The 26,195-nt window shown below is 46.1% G+C and overlaps 1 protein-coding gene across 4 annotated transcripts in view; it reads right to left on the bottom strand.

Annotated features, from left to right (window-relative positions):
* The window catches only part of tiam1a (TIAM Rac1 associated GEF 1a), a 47,379-nt gene that overhangs the window by 1,673 nt on the left and 19,511 nt on the right, over positions 1-26,195 (bottom strand). For 2 of the 4 annotated variants that reach the window (XM_036524177.1, XM_036524176.1), the window contains exons 5-24: positions 25,951-26,123; positions 25,335-25,559; positions 24,272-24,457; positions 22,606-22,752; positions 22,295-22,369; positions 21,151-21,321; positions 19,315-19,419; positions 18,630-18,711; positions 18,299-18,385; positions 16,612-16,824; positions 15,523-15,623; positions 5,709-5,894; positions 5,266-5,334; positions 4,631-4,756; positions 4,293-4,401; positions 3,549-3,728; positions 3,206-3,324; positions 2,130-2,238; positions 1,594-1,652; positions 825-927 (exon numbers count right to left, since the gene is read on the bottom strand). In XM_036524177.1, the coding sequence (XP_036380070.1) occupies positions 825-927; positions 1,594-1,652; positions 2,130-2,238; positions 3,206-3,324; positions 3,549-3,728; positions 4,293-4,401; positions 4,631-4,756; positions 5,266-5,334; positions 5,709-5,894; positions 15,523-15,623; positions 16,612-16,824; positions 18,299-18,385; positions 18,630-18,711; positions 19,315-19,419; positions 21,151-21,321; positions 22,295-22,369; positions 22,606-22,752; positions 24,272-24,457; positions 25,335-25,559; positions 25,951-26,123 (2,625 nt within the window). Of the gene's footprint in view, positions 1-824; positions 928-1,593; positions 1,653-2,129; positions 2,239-3,205; positions 3,325-3,548; positions 3,729-4,292; positions 4,402-4,630; positions 4,757-5,265; positions 5,335-5,708; positions 5,895-9,725; positions 9,780-11,151; positions 11,248-15,522; positions 15,624-16,611; positions 16,825-18,298; positions 18,386-18,629; positions 18,712-19,314; positions 19,420-21,150; positions 21,322-22,294; positions 22,370-22,605; positions 22,753-24,271; positions 24,458-25,334; positions 25,560-25,950; positions 26,124-26,195 lie in introns of those variants that run through there. The other 2 variants (XM_036524179.1, XM_036524178.1) reach the window with 2 other exon arrangements.

Raw genomic sequence — 26,195 nt, 5'->3', positions numbered from 1 at the left:
ATTATGGCACATTATGTGTCATCTGTTCACTTCTGCTTACTGTAGATGACTTCCAGAAAAATTCACAATTCACCCATTGCAATGACAGTAGAGCAGAAATGTATTGATCGAGTGTATCATAGTGTCCCACGCGAGATTCCAGCTTTCTAACCAGCACACCACCTGCTGTTCCCTGATGTCTGCTGCCCTTCAACAGCACAAAAGCAGTGTATGCATTTCAATGGTTACTCTGGGTTGTGCATAGAAAATAGATCGCTCTCTTCCTCAAATGCTTTCCCACGAGCCTCAAACTTGATAAGGGCTTTTTAAAAGGAGGTGAAATTGAGTTATTTGACTTCTTGCTTGTAAAAGCAATCATAGAGGAGGTTCTGCGTGACGGTGACCGAGCAGATGTGTATGTTACCCATCCCCCATGAGACCCTTTGTCCGTAAAAGGAATGGTTGAGTGGAGTTACAGTCTTCCACACTGTCTCAGTCCTCACAGGGCCAGGGACAGGGTCAGGACATTGCTGGTAATGACCCCTCACGTTAAGTCTAAGTCAGGGAGGGAAGCTTTCACACACCACCCAGGCCTCCCAGCTCCTCTGAGGAGAGAATCAGCACTGTCTCTCTGACCTCTCAGGAATGTCCCATCCATGCAAGCCAAGTATCCTCAAATGCTCACTCCTCCAGTGGGAGACAGAGCAACAACCATCATGAATGGGAAAACAAAATGAGAGGAGAGAGAGAGGAATGGAGAAAGAGTGATTTGCGACAGAGGGAAAAAGCATGGACGAAGAGAAGGAGAGATGTATAGAGTGAAGATAGATAGAATGAAGGTTTACCTGCACTTGCTAGGGTACGGACTTGCAGGGCATCTGTGGAGATCATGTGACGGAACCGGAAGGGGACTCTTTCGTCAGACATGGAGGCTCGGTGTGATCCTCCCTGTAAAACAAAGGCAGCAGACACGAGGTTCACGATGAGGAAGGCCAGAGTGAATGCTAACAGAGCAGAAACGAGGTTCATAATGAGGAAGTCCAGAGTAAACGCTGACAGAGCAGACACAAGGTTCATAATGAGGAAGGCAAGAGTCAGCGCTGATAGAGCAGACACTGAGGTTCAAAGTGAGGCAGGCCAGAGTACACGCTGACAGAGCAGACAATGGAGTTAAAAATGAGTATGGTGTAGGCACTTTTAGCCTTTAGCAACTGGATCAGAATCAACATTTTAGATTAAATGGTTCAGGTTAGGATTGGGTATGGGCAAGCTAATCTTAGATCTGTTGTCAAGGGCAGGAAGTACCCAAAGCCCAGAGTGCACACTGCCAGGGCAGACACTTGTGTTCAGAGTGAGGAAGGCCAGGCTACAGTGCATTTTGATCAATCACACGTTTAACTCCTTTTGACATTTGATGAATGCCATTCTCATATCAAGCACTATGTACACTGAATGACTGAAAACGAGGGTGGTTTAAAAAATAATACATGAACAAAATGTCATGTATCAGAATTAAATGGTTAGTTATGTTACGTGATGTTGTTATGCTGTGAAAAGTTACTGTTCAGTTATTCATTAATGCTTAATGATGGAATGAAAAGAAAAAGCACTCACTATTTTCTTCTTTTGCTTGGAGCAGTCTTTGTAGACAAACACAACAGCTGTTTTGAAGACTGAAAGGGAAAAAACACATTAAGTTAAAAGACACAAAATCATGCCATTACATGATTATTCCCTTAACCATTCAACCAATAAAGCTTCAAGCAAAATGTCCTTTTATGCTTTTAAAGTCATTACTTGAAGAAATGTTCACTTAAGACAGGGAAGAAATGACCCAGAAACTTCTTCAATCTTGCTATACTTTTACTACAAAACACACTGCAATAAATGATCATTAATGTACAGGTTGCGAGGTTTCTTTTAGGAGTTCCTCGTCTCCAAAAAGCCTGTGATGAAATAAATGTAATATTCATGCCTTAAAAGCCATTTGATAGGGCAGTTTCTGGTGACATTGTGCTGGGTGGCAGAACTGGCCTTTTACAGAGACTTTCACCGACCACTAGAAAGGAGGCCATAAATAATTAGAGACTAAGTAAAGGAAGAGAGTGACCGAGGGAATGGGGTCCTGGATTGTTTGTGAGGAGACGCACCAAAGGCAGCCAGCTCTGGGTCTTTTTTTCCCTTCCCCAGGGAGGTGGGTGGGTTCATCCAGGCAACACTGGTGTGCAGCAGCAGATCACCCATGGACAGGTCAGCTACCTGTGACACACAAGCACCAGAGTCAGTCCACACACACCTAGACAGACTGCAGTACACACATACAAACCCACACAGACATACATACATATAAACACACTTAGATACACATATCCTGCACCTGGCACACACACACACACACACTCACACACACACACACACACACACACACACACACACACACACACACATAATGCAGCACGCAGACACAGATATACACGTATTGCAGCAGACACACATAGATACACACATACTGCAACATAGACATATACAGATACACACATACTGCAACACACACCCATACTGCTGTACACAGATACGCATATGCACATAGCTTGCAGCACTCTCACAGTATCACTCACACCAACTGCAGATCACAGAAAGTCAGTGACTTTGCTACCATCCCACAAACACACAATACACAGCTTACATTTAGCCACGAGCAAATTTGCAGCACACACAATCACGCATGCAGATGCACACACACACAACGTGTACACACCTACACAAAAAACACACTGAGACAGGCATATATGCACAATATTTACTTGTGAGTCAGGGACTATACACAGCAAGACATGGACCAGCTCTGGGTGATGTTTCTGTCGAGTAGCTAAATATGACTCATTTTCACCCAACCCAGTGCTGTAGAAACAGCCACTAAAACACTGTTTCAGAAAGACTCGTATTTATGGCAAATGTTCAATGCTGTTGAAGAAAACACTGTAACTTTAAACTACCATGAAATTAACTGGGAGCTAAGCCGTTACAGCCCAGCTGTGTGAGGAAAACCCTCATATGGGATGGGATCAGACCAGTTCGGTGGCGATTATCCCTTTTCTGCCTTGAGCCTTTTCACTGAGGCATAAAGAGACAGAGGTGTGGGCAGAGGCGAGTAAATCAGACCTGACTCATCAAGATTGCTCCTGCATTAAAGCGGCACTCGGAGGCTTGGCTACAGCCGTCTTACCTCTTTCTTGTCACCTGTTTGCTCTGCGATGAGCTGGTCAAACACTGCGCCGTACTCCTCGTGGATCTTCTGCATCTCGTTAATGTGGCTGGCGACTTTGTTCATGGCCTTCATGGCAACTGCATTGAGTTGTGGGAAAGGAAATTAATTAAAATGATGATCCAGTGACTGTTTTCTCCATGGCTGATGGACTGTATGCATTCGGACACACACACAAGCACAGGTATGCACAGCCACATAAAAACAGGTACACACATAGACATTAACACATGCACCCATGTGCATGCATTCACACGACCAGATCAGCACTCGTACAGGTATGCACGTGCACACAACGCCTCACCATCCAGGTGGTAGTGCTCTTCGCTGTCCGGGTCGGTCAGTGAGTGCAGCTCTCTCAGTAACAGGGGGTACTTCAGCACTCTCTGGATGGGTTTGATCAGGTACGACTCCAGGGTGGACGAGTGCTGCCGTTTGGGGTTCCGCACGTCCAAAAAGGCTTTGAAGTCTGGGTCTGTCTTCGCTGGAACAAAACAGGCACACAGACTGTGGTAAGGGAGGCACTCGATCCAAGAAACAAAAGAACCGTGAACACCCTTACAAAAGCTTATGAATCAATGAAAATGGACATTTCAGTTGATCCAGAGTTTCTGGGATTACAACAGAAGCCTGAACTGATTTAAAGAGCTTAAATTGCTAGCAAGTCGGGATTCCTATTTCAATAGCTGGTTTCTCTGAGAATATAGTCTAGCTACCGTTGTGCTTCCCCTGGGCAATACTGAGTTTGTGCTGAGCTTTCTCTGCACTCTCCAGAAATATTGGCCTACTTCTGTTCCATTGAACACAGCGAAAAGAAAGACATTCCACCAATGCCATCACCAAATTACTGCCCTGGGAACTAGGACATACACCCTGCTGCAGAGAATAAATATGCCAGGAACACATTAGCCAGGAGAGAGCTTCAGGAGAAAAAACAAGAAAAGCAAGTGTGCAGGATGATCTTTCACATATGATGTTAGTGTCCCTTCAGAGAAAATGGAGGAGTTCTGTGATGTATCAAAGAGTGGAGAAGGAATGCAGGATATACCTTTTACAAGGACCTTGGGGACTTTAGTGTGGCTGGCACAGAAAGCGCTGTAGATCTTGAAGCGATCGGCGTAGTAGAGGAAGGAGCCTCCCAGAGAAAAAAGAACTTTCTGTGGAGGAGAGAACCAACAATGATTTTACAACACAACTCTTCCCTACAAGGTCTTGATTCAATTTCTTCAGTTATAATGTGCAACAGAAACATAAACAGTAACAGCAGTGAAATTTAATTTCCTGTGACTATGATCACTTAACGAAGACACACTGACCCTGGTTGAAATGTGTCTTTCTTGAAATTGTTCCATTTTAACTGTTTCAGGTTGCAAAAGAATATTCTACCTTAAACTGATCCACTCTCTCAAGCGTTTCCAAATCTGGAACCAGTCGTGTTCCATCCTCCAGTGTCTTGAGAAATTCCACCTGGAATTCGACCATCTCCGGCAAGTTCCCAAACAGCACATCCAGCTGAAAACAGTACGAGACACATTTAGCCCTGCTCTCAGTTTCCCACTGCCACTCATCGATGACGCCGACCTCAACACAGGGCTATATATTCCACATGCTTCTGTGCATTGCTGGCCATATGTAACATACCCACAGATGAGATGCACTTAAACGAATGAAATATTTACACTGGAGATTGGTTGTCAGTATAACATGAACTCTTGCGCTTTCAGTTGAAACTCCTGACATAGACCACTTGGCAACATCTCTTTTTTTCATTTTTCTTTGAAAGGCTCAAGTAAAAGGCACAATGAGGGAGTGGGTGTAGAGCGCTTCTGCAGGAGTGCTTTCCGTCAGCCCTATAGACGAGCTCCATCACTGAAACGGCCTTGTGCTTTCATCCCCCTCTGTACTCCCACACGCCTCTTTTCTCACTCCGCCGCTACCCAAAGAGCATCTCGCCGACAAGGACCAACACTCCACTTCCTCCACTGTTACTGAGAGGAACATTAGAAGTGACATTGACGTACCTCATCCTGGGTGAGGAAGCTCTCCTTCTGCAGGGGCGTTAAGTACCTCTCAATAAGGCAGTTGAGATCCTGGAAGACAAGCAAAGGCCAGTGTTCAGTAGGGTGCACTGGGCTGACACCATCTCAGCTGCGTTCTGTCACGAAAAGCACTGCTGAAGCAGCTGCCTTTGCCTGTTGTCAAGCACTAAGCATCAAAGTTGTCAACGTTTGCCCCCAACTTTTTTCTTAGTTGTTCTTTCTTAGAATTTGCTCATGCATATTTTCATGCTGTTTCAGAGCGTAGCTGTCTGTGGAAAATACATGCTCCTGCAAGGCAAAGGAAATCACTCTATGCCTTAGCAAAGGGACCCGTGAAGTGGATATGCAAGTATGAGATGTAAGAGGGGGACAGGCAAGACGGACAGGTGAGATAGACAGGTGGCGGGGCGCCCTCTGGGACTGACTTTGACATAGGTCCTCTCCGTCTCCACGAGCTCGCTGATGACTTTGCGGAGCTTGTCTGCGTCGGTGAGCTGGCGTGGGGTGGTGGGCGGCGGCGGGCCAGGCGAGTCCGGGCTGGGCGAGGAGGCGCTCTCCGAGGGATTCATGTCATGGAGACTGCGGCAGAAGGAGGCCACCTGCTCCGTGCTCTGAAGGAGAGAGAGAGAAAGGCAAAGATGAATACCACTGACTTGAACTATGCTCTTGCAGGCATATTCAACTGCTGAATCAGCGACTAGTTAGTCAGCTTCTGTTCACCGCTATATCTGTCCACCTCCTATGCAAAAATCCTCTGAAGCTCTTTCTACACAAACTAAACTGGCAATTATAATGACAAAGCTCCTCTTGCGGCTAAATTGGGCTGCATGAGTTCAACGTGACAGAGAGACAAAGAGGGAGAGAGACGCAGCTCTAAAAAGTTGTGCACTCTCATTTGAGCTATTTCCAGCTTCCATCATAAGTCTCTCTCTGCATTCCCTGACTTTCTATCTCCTCTCTCTGCCTGGATCTCAATTTCTCCCTCTGTCTGCTGGGTGCTATAGTGTTGCATCTTTCCAACTCATCCCAAATCAAAAGAACATGTGAGACATCTTTCCATGGGTAAGCAGACATTACCAGGGGAATGAATGCTATGGTGCGTTGGCTGGGTTCGCTCTGCTGGAAGGTTGTTCACTGTCTATAACTTGGCACCCGGAACTACAGGCAGGGGGGGAAATACTGCATTGCAGGTTATACAAGCCACACGCCCACTTCAACAGCAGCCCTCCTGACGCCTCCATGGTCAAACCAAAGCTTTAAAAGTAAAGTTTCCTTGCCCCCACCACAGCAGGTTCAGCATCAGTATTTACAGACCTGGCGGAGAGGATACTTGGCAGAGGGCTGGTTATTGCTCATTTACATCTTTGCCGCGTTGCCAGCCCACCTTCGGCACAATACGATTTCCACAGCCAAGGCAAATGCAGAGGTGATCTACAATGAGGTGATCTACGATGTGACAACGTTTGAAAAATCACAAGTGCAAGAACATCGCTTCTCTCCGTCTGCACTTTTGTTGTTTTCCAGAAACACAAATGCTACTTTTTGAACCACCTACCACATGAGGAAGATACAGCACATATACTGTAGGTCCTGGAACTGAAGGCCCACTGTAACATGGTGTGGGCTCAGACACTATTAATAGAGGAACTTTTGTAGGCCAGAGAACAGCTCTCAGCTCTGTTCTCCCACTGTCAGCTCTCTAGAATTGCTCCAGTCAGTCTAGGCTTTTGTGCTGTGCACATCCTCTCATTTCCTTTCATCATAATCCCATCTGGTCTCTACATCCCCACACACACCACACACGCACACGTACACTCACACACACACACAGACATATGTACGTACATGTGCATGTTTTAATCCTAAAGTCAAGATCAAGCCAATCACATAATCATTTTAAATCAGTTTCTTCCACCTTCCCGTAATCATGGTGTTCGTTCACATGCTAATTATTTAGCATGAAATTAATTTTTAGTATCCAATTATTTTCCAAGAGTGTAACTTGATTGCTTAAGACGAGGTGAGGGAATCATTTTCCAGCTTTCCCCATGTTGACTAATTTTTTCCTGGCATTTTGATTTTCTCTGTGTCTTATACCAAAAAACGATCTGTCGGTGAAGGAACTTCAGAGAATTTCTCTGTAAGTCATCATCTTTGAACATTCTGCTCCTTCTGTGTCTGTCTCCAACTGCAGAACGGATATCTCAGCTGTAGTGCTCATCACAGCTCTCAAGGGGCAGAAATGGTCCAGAGCCCCATGGAGATTCATGGGAGATTTTTTAAAGGGCAGCTGGAAAAAATAAAAAATACAGATCAACAGAGCGATGTGAGTCCTCCAAACAGGAATATAAATAGAGCTCTGTGTGGGGCTGAGCGTTGCCTTGTCTCGGTTCAGAGACCTGACTGCACCAAGCAGCACATCACCCGCAAGCTGTGGAGGAGCCGTGTGATGTAAACAGGGCCTGTGATGTAACTGGAGAGCCCGCAGTGAATCCACCTCAACCGAGCATGAAGGGTGAGACAGAGCACAATGCAGGCGTCTCTGCTGAGGGATGCCACAAGGGATGGGATTATCAGACAATCACAGACTCTTTACCCTTTGCATGTGGAATAAATCAAGCCAAGATGAACCTTCACTGCAATAACCTCCCAACTCTTTCTAATGGGCAGAAGGGTCCTTCTCAATGTATGTTGGGTGATATTAAAAACACACATGCACGCTCACACAGACATTGAGAATGCTGTCTTTTTAAATCACTGTCTTCTTCAAAACGTCTTCACCAACTATGCAAAACTTGCATAAAACTCACAAAGGGTCAGGACACTCTTTGCAGGCTCTCCCACTGTTAATAGGAGCTTCATAGCTCAAAGAGGGGAATAACTATGAATAAAAAAGGGAGGGGGGTGATCCAATCCCAGCAAACTCCACGGGGCTTAACTAGGCCAAATGGATTAAAGACAAGGTTTCAGAGCTTTGCAAAAGCACTGTGAGAAAATTCATGTCCTCCACAAAAAAGGAAATATATTAGAGAGGGCTGCATGTTCCCCAGCTGAAATGGGAAGATAAGGCAAAGATATCCACTGCTCAGCCATGAGAAGCAGAAAATGAAAGAAACCATTTTTTGGCCATCTTTGGCCAATTCCAAAAACCATTTTTCATGAGCAAAGAGCAAAATAGCCAACACTTCTCCAAGGACAGAAATGTAGCAGTAATATTAGGTTTCCTGACATCGGAAGTGAGACAAGTCAAATTCTAGCCCTCCACAAAACCATTATTTTTCACGGTGTCTAAACGGGGCATAATAAAGGTCATATTGACATGGCTGGGACATTTCATTCTTTCTATTCATCATGAATAATTTTTTTTTCAGTTGCCATTATGCTTTCTTTGTGTGGTTAACAAATTTCTGGCTGATGAATTGAGGTGAATTGTGGCACAAACTGCTTATTTTCCCTAGAGGCATCTTAACCAGTTTTCAGTCTCTGTCTAACACAACCTTGGTTTCTAACGAACAAATCACCATACAACTCTGTCACTTAAGATTCTCCCACCGTTAAAATGATGGGGGAAATTAAAATACGTGATTATTTTGTTCAAAAACATGATTTGCCTAGTGTCACTTTAAATTCATAGATTCATTATTCTAAACATTTCAATCAAATTCCAACAAAAGCAATGGATACATAATACCTTTGCTGGGGTTGTTAAAAAACTAAATGGTAAATGGCTGTCTGACCTGTTTTATCGCTGTTATGAATACACATCTAACTGATCATTACTACAAACCAGGAATGGGGTAAGGTGATTCCACGACAGAAATGAATGACCCCAGTCAAATGGTCAATTTCCACTTCAATTTCACCTTGAGGGATCACTAAATGTTTCCACAATTGGAACCACTCCACCTGAATGCAGACTAGTCCAACATCCTGTCTCCCATTCAGCACACTCTACTCCTTTACCCACTGCTGCCACACCTGAGACGGTCTTACTCTCACATACACACACATACAGATACGCCCGGACACAGACACAGATTCTTTGTCGGCCTGTGACAGGGCCGATTAGAAACGTATGCCAAGGTGAAGCAAATTAATGAGGACAAAGCGAGAGAGAGACGGCAGCTGGACTGCCACTAAGGAGATTCGTCTCTGTCACAGGGACGCCGCTGACAGAGCCAGGCTGAGCACTGACGCGTGTCACAGCTGCCCGTAACGAGCCCAGCCAGCCGGCTCAAGGTGTGACAGCAGGTCTCTGTCAGGAGGAAAAACGATGAGGAGCGGACAAAAAAAACGCCCCGCCACTCGGCGTAGCGGTCAGACCGGCACGTCTTTGAAATAACAGCGGCTAGGAGATGACTCACCTGCGTGACAAGAGCAAAGCAAACAGTACCCCCACCCCCCCCCCCCCCCCCCCACCACCAGCAGAAAGCGGAGCTCACCAGATGCAGCATGTCATAGATGGAGTCGCACGAGCGCTTGCTCTGCCTGCCCCTCTTCAGGACAGACATGGTGGGAGTGGACGCTCGCAGGCCCGAGAAGGTCGAGCGGATCTGATCTCCCGTCCTCCCGGGTCCGAGCCCCGCCGCTCCTGTCAAACCCGCGGCACCGCTCTGCACACGCTCGGTACCACGCCTCAGTGAGAGCGCTAGGCTACGCCTCGTCTAAAAACAGAGGCGACACGGCGCCCGGAGAGAAAGGGGAAGGAATGGAGCCGGCCAAGTGGGCGAGCTTCTCCTCACCCACCAGCACTTCCACAGTGCTCCACTCCTCCTCCTCCTCCTCCTGCTGCCGTCAGATGTAACTCCAGTGAATTATCTGAGGAGTGCTCTCCCTCTGACGGCCGCCTAGGCACGCGCTGGTGGGCAGTCTGAGGATCCAGTCGAGCCGAGCAGAGGCGGTACTGTAAACAAGGAACAATAACAGCAACAGCTACTGCGTCCGCAAGACGGAGACGCCAGGAAAGACAAAAGGAACAGGAAAGGAGGGAGGGCTGGGGACGGGGGCGGCAGTCGGAGCTGTCAGAGCCATGTCACTCGCCTCCTCGCCGTGGTTCACGCGGAGCAGGGCTGACTGTGCGAAAAGCGCCACAGAGGAAGAGAAACACAGCCAGTCAGGACCTGAGCTGAAGAGGACAACGTAAGAGCCTTTGCTGGGGCCACAGTCAAAGGCCACACCAGTGGCTGCAGGACACTGAGCGCAAGGTTACATTGGGTGACTGCAGCTGCAGAGGCATGTGAGTAAGAGCTGGCTCTGATAACAGCACCCCTGCACGACCTCTCTCCGGTATGAAGCGGAAGGGAGGCTACATTGTTACACACCCAGGAACTGAAAGGAACAACCCACAGAAGTCTTGCAGAGACTTTCACAAACAGAAGCATGTGACCGTTTCCATCCTGCCATGACAGGCCAACACCTGGACATGAAAGAGGCCCGCAGCTCTGGGAATGGTATCGGTGTTTCAATATGGAGAAATAGCGGGGGATACCCCATTCAAAAGAGGTCCAGCAAACAAACACAGGGTAAATATTTCAACTGCTCAAGACATCAAAATGCATTTGTGCGGTGAATGCGCATTTGCTTAATTGTTGACTCATGAACTGCCTTTCAAATGCCCCCCGAACACACCCGCCCCTTTTACATAATCACCTCGCTGCAGATACAAATCTGCACTTTAGCTGTAAATAGTAATGCAACTTCGCTGGAAAGTTCAAGAAGGCAGTGAAGTATCCATGAGAACAAATGTGCCATCAGTCTGACGGACACAGGGATAAGAACAAAAGCCAGAAGCAGAATGATCAGACAGCTACATTTATAAAATACAACTTAATAAAACAAGAGAGAACTAAGCAGTATGCTGCAACTCACCTCTCCAGAAACTGGCTGAAACTGACTGAAGGCTTGATGTTTTGCATTTTTTGAAAGTGCAGAAGTAAGGACAGGCATACTTTCTTCCATGCTCCCAAGGAGAGTGAGTCCTGCTCTAGTCACACCTCTCACTTTGCAAGGGTGGGGGTAGCGAGTCAAAACCTGTTCTTTAGCAAACTGCACCAAGACAGGAATCTTCGCGCTCTCAGCTGCGATGACTTTTCCACTCAGAAATTCAGCGCTCCGCCGGAGACAAGCCGAGACAGGTGCAAGGTGAGGCACGCACCCACCTTTCCTCTGCGCCAAGACTGGCATGTGGATCTGAAACCAGGCGGGCCACGCGCTGGCTCTCACCCGGCGCTGCAGGTATGCCCTCACACACGCACACACGCGGAACTGCTCCCACCCTCTACCGCGACATCTGCTTGAATGGCACAGTTCAGCAAGCGTGCACTGTCACTCTCAGTTTATCAGGGGGAAAGCCTTCCAGCCGTTTCTGTCTTCAGAGACAGGAAGGGCAACGTTTCCTCTTCTGGAAATGAGCTGGCACATTATCAACGCCACACAAGCGGGCACATCATTGTGGTGTCCCCGATCACTTCCTCTGTCACAGCACGTGTCTCTGGACAACACGGGGACAAACCTACAGTGGTTACTTGAGAGCGATGTGTCTCTGTGGCAGTGTCACCATGTCAGCAATTTTGCCGCGGAACCAAGCACTCTGACAACAATGCATTGCATCTTAAAACCTCAAAGACTCTAGAAATGCAAACCCTTGTATAACCCTTGTATGAGTACAATTCAGACACAGTCAGCAATACGCATTATAAAAGAATACCCCACCATCTAAATCTTGATTTGGTTCTGTGAAGTCCTAGTCCCAGTAGCAGAAAAAAAGCATGTCTATAGAACAGTAAAATGCCTTTACCACAGCAGGGAAAAAATCTAAACAATACTAAAGGTAAAAACTCAAGCTGTATTCTCATATCAAACTGTAAATCCCAGCTTAGAGTTATTTTAAAGAGGTACATGTTTGAATCAACAACATGGAAAATATGACAACATTTAGTAGCAGTTGCCAAAGATACAGAAAATAAAGTACTTTTAAATTAGGGACAACGTTTTCGAAATGCAACGCTTTTTGTTCTTACATGCACACTGCAATACCATTTAATTTTCAAACACTTTTAATATATACTCAAAGGCAAATCCTGTAAGTAGTTACAAAGCTTACACAACTTTAAGTTAGATTAGCTGGAACATATGTGCTTTAATATTGAAGTTTTATTCAGCGCTCTAGTTCTACAAATCCAGCCTGCTGAACATTCCACAACACTGCTTGGTCACGCTCTATTTCGCCTCCTAGTGGTGCAATGCAGCAACAACAAGCCAAGTGTGAAAGAAAAAGAAAGACAAGGATCCATACAAACATATCCATCCTCTGTCTACTCCAGTGCAAAGGGCTCACCATCTTTGCGATGATTGTCTGTGAAGACTGTGACAGCGTCGTGTTCACTGTGACAGGCAGAGTGAAATTCCCAGATAATCACATTCTCTCTCTTTCAAAGCCTTGGCTCCAGTACTATAACCTTATTGGCCGTTGTCCCCCCCCCCTTCTCTGTAGGCTAAAAAAAATCTTTTTTTCAGCATTTACATTAGTTTCATGTCCCTCTATTTTTTCCCCAGCAGCTCAGACCATAATTCATGTGCGCTAAGCAATCTCAATCATCGCACATAATCAAGCAATTAGGATGCAAAGATAATTAAAAAGGAGCGTCCGTCTCCCTTTCATTCCCTTCAAAATCAGATAATTACTCTCCCCTCCTCAGTTGCAGTCTGGCAGACAGATGTACCGTGTGACAGGGCTCTAAACCGGGAGACAGGACGAAAGCAGGATGCAGCTGAAGTGTCTCCAGTCAACTACCCGGCTCCAGCGCACCAGCTAGTTTATAAATCAGAGAACCAGGGTATGTCACCAAGAGTTTACAAAAAGGCTTACAAGTGAATTCAACCCAGTGAGCTGTGACACAGTTAGACGTGATGTTCCCTCTCATAATTAGAGCGGAGGGAGAAAAGGCAGACTGGGTTTTAAAAGGTCAAACGAGAACAGGCTTCTCGCGGACTCGCGTTGAAGAGCGAAGACCCGCGGTGAGGAAATGTAAATACACAACTGTGTGTCCACATTGTTGCTCTCCCGCAGGCTGAATAATGAGAAATGATTCGGAATAAATTTGGACTCTGCAGCAGATGGCTTGTCAGGGAGATGACCAACGAGAGACGCTAATTATTCAGATGTTTTTTTTTTTTTTTTTTTTAAGAACAGGAAGTTGGCAGAGAAAGTGCGAGACACAAGGGCATGGAAGTGTGGGGACACTGCGGTGACACTCTGAGGGGTAAAATCTGGCCAAAGGCAAAGGGGAACGGCAGCACATCTGCGCCTCATGGAAAGGTTCAGGACAATACATTTGGAAGCACATCAAGGATTAACCTCTGAAAAAATTAACTAGCGCAAACTGGTTGGATAAATTAAACACTGATAAATCAGACATGGACAGACCATCTACTTCTTGTTTGCCTTCTTAGCTGCCAAACCAAACCCTGGTTTTGTTTTGACATACATACTGACTTTGAAAATACCTAAAAGAATAATAAAACGCATATATATATATATATATATATATATATATATATATATATATATATATATATATATATATACACCTTGCATTACATGAAATTATTATTATCATTTAGCAGACGCCCCTTTCCAGAGTGACTTCTATAGGTGACAATTTATACACATTATCTATTTATACAGCTGGACATTTACTGAGGTAATTGTGGATTAAGTGCCTTGCCCAAGGGTACAGCAGCAGTGCCCCAGTGGAGAATTGGACCAGCAACCCTGCTCCTTAAAACTATGCTACACTAGATAGATGGATGGATGGATAATAAACAATAGATTATTGCATCAAAGATAGTCACATTATTATTTTACAGAGAACAGATTCTGTAGTCATTACTCTATATCTCAACCACTTCATGTTCATGATCCAAAGACTGTAAAACAGAGATCTGTTTCTACTTCCCAGCATCAATCCACCAGTTTGTGGAAATTGAAATGACAAGCCTTGAACAACCACTCCCCCGTGCCCGTGACCCCCTCCGGAGGGCTGCCGAGACGCATGCTAATCAATGCTGGCAAAGATCAGAAAACCAGAATTGAGTTTAATGAGAGGGAACGTCACTGTCGCTGTCTGCTCATTTGGCTCTGCTTTGCGCAAACGCGACATTCTGCCAGACTACTTCCGTAGCTGGGTTTTAATCCGGGAGAAGGCATCTCACATACAGGTGTAGCAGCACATGGTGGATCTCAGATCTGAGACTGGAATGCTCCAATCTAATCTAATCTGCTCTGGCCTTGTAAGGCACTGGCTACAGCAACATTTTTGGTGAAAAAACATCTCGCCTGTTTTTCTACTGCACCTTCCAGCCTTTGACATCCTTCTTTGTTCTCCCTGTAAATTTTGTTCTCCCTGTAAACTCCCAGTTAGTGTAGCAGCAAACACTGATGTATGGATTACATTTACAGGGGGGGCCTGGATTGGCGCGGTGTTGCCGGGTGCTCTGGTGATCCCCCATGGCCTATCTTTGCTGAGCACACTCCAAATTACAGCCCCACAGCAGGCACGGAACTGTCGGGGGTCACTACCCATCAGTCATATGCCCACACAGTCATGTGCCCACACAGGCACAGACGCCCCCCCCCCGCAGTTCTCTCTGTAGGAGGGATGGCTGGAGGGGGGTCAGGTTCTGATAAAAGGGCTGACAGATCCTCACATCTGCTACCTCTTCTGAAGCAGCTCATCAGATGCCCTTAAATTAAAGGTCATTGCCATCACACAGAGAACTTCTGCTTCGCAACGAGTATCACTTTCCATTTTCTGACAATTTACAAAGCGGTGACACATGACACGCCTGCCCTGAATGAGGTCATGTTTACAGGCTGAAAGAGCTAGGGCTGAGAGGCATTTACCATACTGTTGCTCAATATTAGTTAGAAAACTTAGAAGACAGGCTGAACAAAGGTACCATGTGCAACAATTTACTCCTAAAACGAGTAGAAGTACAGAAACCACTGATAACATCCCAGACAGACCTCTTCAATCCAACTGAAACTGGATCCATGAAACCCACCCGGGAAACCCGATCACTGTCCCACCAGTAAGACCATAAAGTCGCCGACTTATGGGTGTGAAATACAAAAATCGATTACAAATGATACTTAATACGGCAACATGGTAACAGTGATACGTGAGGCTTCCATTTCTCTGTGCACGCCGTCTGTTTAACCTTAAGGTCTGTCTTTACCTTCCTGCCCTCCTCTGTCTCACTGAAGATCTCAGCTTCGTCGTCCACGCTGTCCCCAGGGCTCTGCAGTGCCTGCGCTGTCCCGTCATCCAGGATGTCTTCTGCAAGACCACACAGGACGAGAGATGAGATTCTGCACAACAGCAGATGTCCCATCTAAAAATCAGCAGCCAGCCGCATTAACCATTTGCCAGAGGTGAAGACACTGAGGTAATGCTTTGGGAGAACGTAAAACTAAAGCTGACTATTGGTCCTTTTGTGCTGTCGAACGTGGGACTGCTGACTCAACACCAGCCCTGGTAGGCCACAATCCAGCAGGTTTTTCAAACCTTCTTCATACCAGACATACTAAGGATGGATGTTATGTCAGTTCAATCAGAGCAATGGCTGGTTGAGTCAGGTGGAGAAATTCTTTGCTAGAACAAAGGCCTGCAGACACTGCCACACTCCATGACCAGGGTTGCATAATCCTGTAGTGCCTACACTGTACAGGAGGATGTGGGGCAAAGGTATGCACTTTGGACTTTGCACACTGCGAGTTTCAAGTTTGAATCTGGGGTGGGACCTTCCTGCTGTATTGACGTTAGCATAACTCTATCCACTTTAGCAGGACCAATAATCAACAATGTTCCATGTTAGTAGGTGGCCGTTGAGTCATCCACTTACAAGACTGAAATTAAGGTGTGATATTAATTAAAAATGCTCAACACACACAGAATTGTACATGCTGTCAAAGAAGAAGTATTCACCATCAATAAGAGTGATTGCTGACACTGAAGATGATATGGGCCGACTATAAGGCAAAAATTCAATGAAACTTCAGTGGCTCCAGGCAACCCAGCCAGATGTAAGCTATGCAAAGGAAAGTAATAATGTACAACCACTGAGTGCACCCTAATGACTGTGTGCGTGTGTGTGTGTGTGTGTGTGTGTGTGTGTGTGTGCGAGTATTTATTCATCGCTGTTTTCTCCTACCTCTCCCTCTTTGTGTGTGTGTGTGCATTCATAAATGAATCGAAGAACCGCCTTGCTATAACGCCCCCCTTTAAGGGTGTCGTGTCAGCGATTCCGGGTCTCTGACTGACTCACCCTGGCTCTGGGAGAAGATGTCGGTGCAGAGGTCTTCCTCCCCCTCGGGCCGGCGCGGGGGCAGCTGGCACAGCCGCTGTGGGTCCACGGCGGGTGCTGCACTGACGGTCAGGCACAGGGAAGGCTGGGAGAACGCCGCCCTCATGTCCGAGACATTCAGACTGGCCGCGTCCTTCCCGTTGAGCTGCAGGATCTCATCCCCTGCCTGCAGACCTACAGTAGATCACAGTGGGAGATGCAGGGTTCATCCTTCAGCGTACATAGAGTTATATGGGCGTTTGTTTTCGAACACTGACGTCCATTGAGAATTTGTCTTTAAAAGCCAAGGTGTACTCTTTTCTTCTCTTCCCCCACCAAGCTTTCCATATGGACACCAACCAACCTGCACTTGAGCACCTGAAGCACCTTCTCATCTAATTACCAATTAGCACCTTATTAATGTTTCAGTTAACACCCATTATCTCATTAACGGTCTTCTTGTATTAACTAGGATGACCTTTGATGGACATCTGGCTCACCTGAATGACCTGCACAAAAATATTTGGCAAGGTGTTTCGAAAGCATTTCAGACATAACAATCCTGTCAATGATGGACAGCCCTTAACCATCTCACCCATACTCCAACAGTCAGTTTGTAGCAGCAAGAAGATCTATAAATCATGTGAATTTTTGTGGATTTGTGTACGTGTGTGTGTGTGCACGCGTGCATGCATGGGTGGGCACATGCATCTGTGGATTCATCACTCCTCTCTATCTTCATGTGTATGCTTGCATGTGTGTGTATTTTACGCTTGTGTGGGTGCGTGTGGATTCATCAGTGTACTCCCGTTCTTCCTCTTTGTACATGAGTGCATGAGTGTGTTGAATCATCTCTGTTTTCCTCCTTTTATGACTCATTGTGTGTGTCTGTGTGTGTGTGTGTGTGTGTTTGTGTGTGTGCGCGCGTTTGTGTGCGTGTATGCGTGCGTGTATGTGCGCATGTGTGCGCATGTGTCCCTGTGTGTGTATGCACGCATGCATGAACAAACTCTCAGAGCCCTGAGATGTGACCCAGTTGTCTCTGCCATCTGAAATGTCAGCAGTAGCAGAGGACTCCCATTGGACAAGGAGCCCCAGCCCCCGGCACTAGCAACATTAGTGATGTCATAGAGAAGAGCTCTTAGTAGTACGAGTTCACCATTGCCCTGGATTACAAAGCACACCCCAGAGCTCCACTAGAGAATGCACCTGAACAAAAGCTGGTTTCCATTAATCTTTAACAGGATATGGCTTAAAGAAAGTGACTGCAGCATGAAAGGATACCCTATATTTTCAGGCTGAATAAATCACGTGAATGAGGGACAATTATTATGAACTGTAGGCCCATTTAGAGGTTGTCCATGTCTCTTTATTCTGCTTTTTTTCACCAACTCTGGCCACGAGGCTTTTTTCAGTTACAGTGTCACAGTAACCTCCCCCAGGTTACTACAGGCATTTTAAATTTAATGCATTAGTCAGAATGAATTTTTGCATGAATTATCTTGATTAATTCTAGTGTTATGCATTTGACCACCATCTTGTGTTTTTACAGAATGCCTGATGGTAGCTGAAAAATATGCATGGTCTGAAAATGAACAAACACGGAAACACACACACACACACACACACACACACACACACACACACACACACACACACACACATTTACCTTTGGCAAAGGCTAGTCCCCCTTCCTTAACATGAGAGATGTGTAGCTGTTGAATGTTGTCCTCCTCTATCACAGTGACTGAGAAACCTAGAGAGAAGAGGAGAGGGCAGAAAAGAGAGAGAGAAGGGGTGGGGGTGCCATTTTTGAGTCATAAAAATTTACTGGCGGCAATAATCCACTTTTTAAATTTCATCGCCATTTTAACATTGAGAAAACTGGATATTGAAATAAAGACAGCAGCGTGATGTCTGCATTGGGGATACTGAAGCAGCATTTCATGCCATTTATTTTCAGTCTTGTCCCATCCTGTCACTGGCTGCGAGGAACTTACCATAACCAATGGTGCAGGATTCATCTCGGTCGAACTGGATGAGCTTTGTTGTTTTGGAGCAAATTTCTATCTCCTTGAACAGCTGCAAAGACATTAGGTTTTTATTAATCCCATTATCTGCTGAACCGCTGAAACACACAGTTTTGACTAATCTTTGCATGAGTGAACAGAAACCAACCATGCTTTCATCGTTTAACATTCCAGTCTGAGGAAATAAATGTATATCTAAAGCAGAAGATGCTGCAGAAGAGAATTATTATTCTTTGTAAAATTAATTTTTCTGAAAGGTGCCATCACTATACGGAGGCTGAACGGAACAGATGAGGGAGAAATCAAATTTTGGGGGAAATGGAAACTCTGGAAATGCTCTGGTCTGCTCTAAAAAACGCACAACAGTACACCAGGGAGACCTTGTCGAGTACCTTTCAACATGTATAAGCACTGTCAAATGAATAATTTATGGCATATAGCTTCTCTTCATCGCTAGGGATGTTATCCATATTGCAATGTGCATCCAAGGCGTTGTGCTAAACCTAGTCCTAAATCATCCACGGAATCTGAAATGGAAACATTTGACGGAGGTATGGAAGTGTGCGGCACAGCTGAGAAGCTCAGCAGGGTTCCAAAACAGCCTGTGATCTTGTCTTCTAAGGAAAAAAAGCTGGTTGGCGCAGTCCACACTCACCAAGTCGCACACCTCCTCCTCTGGACTGGGGATGTAGAATTGCACTTGGTTCTCCTTTAGAAATTTTAGGCGAAGGTAGTGCTTCCTGGGATCAAGCTGATGAGCCTGCAAAATGTTTCATGTGGACAGATGAAAAGGATGATTGTTTCAACTAGCTAATGAATTCTCATGCAAGACTGTTGGGTATTCCGAATTCTAAACTCTGTTTGTCTCAGTAATTCGAAGAACAGTGGGAATTAGCACACAGAGGGTTAGTCCAATATAAATTGTTGTTCTTTCCACTACAGACTGCGTAGAGGTTGAGCGCATGTGTGAGGGTTTTAAGCTGTGAAACACAACACAGGTATTTAGGAGATGGTAAAAAGAACAGTAAATAGCTGACCAGAATATAAAATCAAATATCAAGCAAATCAAGACTTCATTCCAGGTTGGAAAATGTCCAGGTCAGTTATGGACTAAAGAGTGTGGCATAAAACTTTCACCTGAAGTGTGTAAAGTCTTTATCTGAAGAATTCCAAAAAACCTGCAATAAAGTTCACGCTGCTTGATAATATGATCATCAGTTCGAAGAAGATTATCATTCCAGATTTTCAAGTCTTATCTGGGATGCCAAAGTCAAATAAATGGAAGAATCAAACAATGAGAGAGGGGAAAAAAGAGGGAAAAAATGTGATGCAAAAGAAATAAAAAGAACTTAAATGATAAATAAATGATACGATTAATGATGTTGAGAAAGAAATGAAATGGCACGTTAGTAACTCTGATTTCATGGCATGGAAACGCTGATTTGCCGCTCCAGTTCCCTCTAAAGCACTTATATGAGGCTTGGGTCAGTGCAGATGCGTGAGTTCCAGGAGAGAGCTGGAGGGTGGATTTCTATGCTTTACAAAGCCTGAGGAATTTTACACAAACCGCAAGACTGAAAGTGTGCTGCAGAACGTCAAAGACACACAGATCCCCTTGGCTACTGGAAACAGAGGTGCACAAGAGGGAAGAGCCGCATTTGCCGGTTGGTGTTTTATGTTATTTATGACAGCATAATTATCAAACTCATCCTCTCTGTCGCGTGTTATGACGGTTGACTCCCTCTGACTGTGGGGTTCCTGCACCATCCCAGAGCAGGCCTCTAGGGAGCTTGTTTTTAGTTTCGGCACAACAGAAACGTGAGATAATGATCTGCAGGCCTCCAAGCTCTCTGTCATACCAGAACAAAACACTGCGATGGAAGTCCAGATATCGCACACGCTGCGGGAGGGTTACGCAAGCTTAACTCCGCAATGCATCGCTTCCGAAAATCAGCCGACCAGCACATTCAACAAAACAAAAGGATTCGCCTTGCCCAGTTCTGTTTTTGTTCCTTTTTATAAGTCTGTGGGAGGCAGCAGGTGAGGAGGGGGTTAAATACAGAAAAGGGAGTGGTGACAACCCCAGAGACAAGGATGAAGAGACGGTAAGAAACCATGAAGGCAACACACATTAGTGAAAGGAGGATAGACATGAGATTGCACTAAAATGGTAAGGAATATAATAAATATTTAGCAACCACGATAAAAAAAGACTTTCACTGCACTGAGCATCTGCCAAAGAGTACAAGGACATGAACTTCCAGTCTGGGAAGACCACAGTTGAGTCTGAAATGCTGTTCTTTTGGGTGTTATCTAATCAGCAAAGCTCTACAGAGGAAAAAAGAATGTCGGACACAAAACCATGCACATAATTCATTTAAAAAAAGTCAACAGGCATAATGGGGACTAGATTCATGGCTGCCGCTGGCAGGTGTGTGAAATGACAGTTCTAGACTATTAGGGAGAGTGATGCCCGCTTCTGATTTCTTACCTTACAGACACTCTCCAGGGTGTCAAGTGCAGTCTCCCCTGGCTGGATAATGGCCAGCACCGGCTGGTCATTGGGCAGACAGACCCAGGAAGGCGTGAGGTAGTCAGGAACCCAGATGTCACTGTCTGCATTGTGGTGCGGAATGCTTTTCACAGACCCCTCCTTCTCCTTCTGTGAAGACAAACAGTTTTGCAGTATAGTGGTTATATCTGTGATGTTCTTCTTCATAAGGTGCAAAATGGTGATGAGGCTTTCTGGCTCACCAAAATGGTGAGCGAAACTGTAAAGACTGTTAACACAGAAGAAGTTTTCACACCATTTTAGTTTTGTTGCAATTTTTTATCTCTGCATTATTTTTTTGTTATGATAATTACACAGACTGGTCCAAACTGACAACACCAGAGAAAGGCCTAGATGACAAAAATTCTGATTACATCTTGTATATCTAATATATGTTGCCCAATCAATATGAGAAGGAGAGGATTCCAAATGCAATGACATTCTTGATGAATTCTTTGCATTTTCTAAATTCTGGCCTTGCTGACTGTTGAGCTCACGCAATCCATTTTTTTTTGCAGCTCACTCTGGTCCAAAGCGATGGGGGAACAGGTTTGTTTGTCAATTGCATCGTTAATCACAGAAATGCCAGAACACCATTATCAGCAGGTGAGTACCTTTACAGCATGTTCTCAGTCACGCCACCACTCTCCCTGTCTCCACGACCCTCCTTGGCCGTGCTGCTAAGTTACGCGGTGTGACCGCATGGCAGCGACCTCCATCTTGTGCGACCGTGCCCAGGCACGTCTGGAGTACAGGCCTGCAGAGGGGGGGCCCACACATGCAGAGGCAAACCGTGGGATCAGCATGCACCCCCCCTCTGCAGCCCCGCCCCTCCATCTGCCTCTGACCCACCCCCATCGCAGCCGCGTCTGCTCCACAAGAGCACAGGTTCGCTTTGCCTGCTTTGCCACCCTGCCCATGTGCCTTTGGCGTCGCGGCCCCCAACCGCACTAGGAGCCAGATGCGCCACCATTTCCGTCATTTCAGCTTCAGTTTGAATCCAGATCCATCATAAGGTTGAGGGCAGCTTTATGCCAGCGGTTCGCTGCCAGAAACGCGCAGATTAAGGGATCTCAGATCTTACCACACTGTCCCTGGAGCTGTCCTCGAACATGCCTTCCAGGGACTTCCTCAACGGCTCCTCACCATCAGCAAACACCTAGAGGGACACACAGAATTCACTGATGCTTCCTGGTGTCTGGGGTACAGAGGGAATACTTGGAGCCAAATCAAGGCTCACAATCTACTTATAGTAATGATTAACAGTAGTGAAAAATAATTGCTACAATGTCTCCAAGTCTGTCTGTTATGTTCAAGGGTATCACATCAGTCTAATCATTCTTTAACACATTTTTCTTCCATTTGTCCTTGTGAAACCAAGTTGAAGACCCAAACCTGGTTGATGCTGGGTCGGTCTTTCGTCTTCTTCTTTGAGGTAGTGTCCAGACCCCAGAGGGAAGAGAACCTGCTCTTGCGCTTGCTGGAGGACCTGGACATGGCCTGAGTCCGCCGCCTGACCCCGCTCTCCGTACGCGCCGCCACCTGCGGCAGAGACATCAGCAGAGACCGCCGTCAGATCAGAGACCGTGGAGCGGCCCCGCCCTGGGAGCCACACCCTCACGGTAGCCCCCACCCTGCGATCACAGACACACTGGAGTCCTGCAGGGGACCCACAGAGCAAACCATCAAACGTCCAGCCTACGTCTGGAACCGAATCTAAACACTGACCCGCCCACTCATCCAAAATAGCAAACCTCATGCAATTAGAGGCTGCGTTTGCTTGTTAGGCCATTTCTATCTAGCACAGAAACCAAGAATGGCACTGTGTTTATAAATAATAATTTCCAGAACAAAGTTTTGGTCTAATACGGGTCTGGAGCAATGTACACAGACAAATGGTAAAGAAACAGTATTCATTTCCTTTTTTGTGTTTGTGAACATTTTTCCTGGAGTTGATGTCCTTACTGGTTATACATCACAATGAAATAAAATATTTATAGCTCTATATACTGTATATACGTGAAGCAACATTCAGCGATAGTGTCATTGGCACCCCTCCTTATGCTCAGGCTGATAGTAATGTAATCTGGCATTTCTAGGCTACTTCACCTTAGAGAATAAAGAAAAGAATATTCCCTCTGATAACTCAAACTGTATATACCTTTTACCAGTATGAACTCTTTCGTGACTACACTGCATCACAAACTTATGCCATCTAACTTTTTTTTAAACTTCTTTCTCCTTAGGTCCCCTCTCTTAGACAGTGCACTAATGGCCTTTTTCAGGTTCTTCTCTGTTTTTTTTTTTTATTTCTAGGAGAAAGCAGGGCGAGATGAGAGCTGCACTCAAAGCGTACGTGGGAAACCGCCTGCAGGGCGACCTGGGAGCGGGGAGAGTATTGATCTGTCGGTTCTGCGCTCGGAATTAAAGCACCGCTCACCACTTCTGAAGCTTTCAGCATTTTCTAAGCACAAATCAATTAGCTGCAAAGTCCAGAGTGAAGGGTGCTGAAAGAGATGTGCTCTCCGTCTTCTTTCCTGCACGCTCGCAGGTGGCTGTGACAGGTGACAGATGCTGTTACGCAATGTAGTCAGCGAGAGACATTCCTGTCAGGGTGTTACCCCATGCTGTGCGTTCCATGACAAGAACATGGAACGGTTGTAATGCAATAAAAATGTCTGCATTGTTGAACATGGGGGTGGATAAATCTGAGCCAGTCCATTAAGGCTGGGTTATTTCTCCACCTTCAGAAATCCACTGTGCTCTATTTGACCTCTTTCTCTGTGACTGTATGCCTCTATGTGTATTTTGTATGTGTGTGTGTGTAGGTGTGTGTGTTACAAGCAGCTCCTCCTCCTTAGAGAAAATGAAAGAATACCATTCCCCTTTCATGAGAACTCTGAAATTTAATTTCCTCAACGCACACAGCTCTCAGTCTAGTACCAAAGCACCCTGTCCCGCCCTCCCACCACCCCCCTGTACCACTCTCTTACCACCCCCGCCCCATCCACCCACCACAGGCCAAGCACACACAGATGCAGACGGGGTGGCAGACAGTTACCAGCGCATGGAAGGAGGACACGGAGAAGATGCCCAGGCGGCCCATCGCCAGCTTGGTGGGACGGGAGGCGAAGGCCAGGAGACGCTTGGGGTTGGGCAGCTCACCGCCCTGGAGGCTGGCCAGGTAACAGCGGAACCGGAACCAGTCCATGTGAAACTGTTCCAGATTCTGCTCCCAGAGGAAGATCTGCTCAGACAAAAAGAAATAAATCTTTTCTTAATCTTAAACACAGACAGACAGACAGATGGGAGAGAGCACATATTATTTGTTGAATGCACATCAAAGTAGTTTCAGAGCAGTGTGGCTTGCGAGGATTGACATTGCAGGGTTTTCCAGCACTGTTCGACAACAATACCTTCTTGTGTGTCAAAGGGGGTCCTTTGATTCCAAGCAGGACACACCTTGTTTCAGGTTTCACAAGGGGTATGTGGTGTTTTGTCGCAGAGCGAGTCCCCAGTCGGCAGTAATCATGAGATAAGGAGGGGAGGCATTTCGATTTTTTTATTCAGATGCCCCCCACCCCCATAAACGGGTCTGTGGTATTTTTTGAGAAAGGGCAGAGGGGGGCAGCAGGATGAACTGCTTCATTTGGAGGGCTGGGAGGCCATGGTCCCTAAGAGTAACCCCCCCACTACCTCTCAGCCTCGCACAAAGCCACACCTGACACAGCTCCACACACACCATACCTCCCAGCATGAACAAAGGCTTCTCAATTGCCCGTGTATGTTAAAACTCTGGAGCTAAAATGTGAGCTTTTAAAGCAATTATCAGAATAACAATAGCTATTATTCGTGTTTCGTGTAAGCTGGCAATGCAGAAAATGACAGAGGCTGCACTCTGATTCAGATTTCCATGGATTTCCAACCAAAATTTAAACCGTGTGAATTAGCAAGTGTTTAAGCAATCCCACGTTATCAGGTTATCTCAGCTCATCGTGTATGTGTGTGTTCACCGCGAGTAATGTCATGAGTGTTCACCCACGGTAACGTCCAAATTGTGGAACTGCATTTGCGCTTTTGAGAGTCAGAATGGAACAGAAACGCCAGGCCCTTCGAAGCCCCACCTGCTCCAGAATGGTCTTCCTCTTCTTGGCGTCAGTGACGGAGGAGAGCTGCATCTCACCCATCTTCTTCATCTTCTCGTCCATGTCCATCTTCTGCTCCAGCTTCTTGATCTCGGAGCGCAGCAGGCGCACGGTGTCATCGCGGTGGTGCTGGCGGGCAACGGCTGCCGCGCAGGCCGAGTGGAGCGCCGTGATCCAGTTCTCGAGCTCCGTCTGACTGGACGTCTGGGGACCGAGGGCGGAGGTCGACAAATGTATGAAGTGGGCATAAATAACTACCTACTACCCTACGGATGCTGATATATTTGTATTAGAATATGTAATGCATGTTTGGTTATCAACACGTGAAATAGTGGCATTTTACTTTCTGGCCAAGAGGCATTATCACTTTAAGATGGTAGAATACGCAAATTGCGCTCATCCCATGTAGCTGATAAAAAAAGCCCTGACTCAACAGAACTATTCTTATCTCTGGCATGAAAGGAGGTAAAAATTTGTTTAACAGTCTCAAAGGGGGACACCAATATTATCAGCTCAGCAGTGGCATTACAGGAAAGACAGCAGAATAGTGAAGCTGAAATGATTGACATCTGGACATAAAACAATGGTTACTCACCTGGAAAAGGAAGGCGTCCCCCAGGGAGTTGCTGAGGCAGAACACAAAGTCCTTCTTAGGATGTTCTGGGACGGCCTGGACGATGCTGTTCTCTGCCCACACTGCATGCTTGGGGATGCTGTTGTGGTCAATCCCAGAGCGTCCATCCGTCTCATAGAAAAACAGGGTACAACCTACGAGGAGGATATTACGCACTGGAATCAGTCAGAGTAATTAGGAGAGCCACATCAGTTTTGAAGAAGAGT

Source organism: Megalops cyprinoides, chromosome 3, assembly GCF_013368585.1.
Source record: "Megalops cyprinoides isolate fMegCyp1 chromosome 3, fMegCyp1.pri, whole genome shotgun sequence".
Classification (NCBI taxonomy): Eukaryota; Metazoa; Chordata; class Actinopteri; order Elopiformes; family Megalopidae; genus Megalops; species Megalops cyprinoides.
This window is presented reverse-complemented; position numbering and strand designations above follow the sequence as displayed.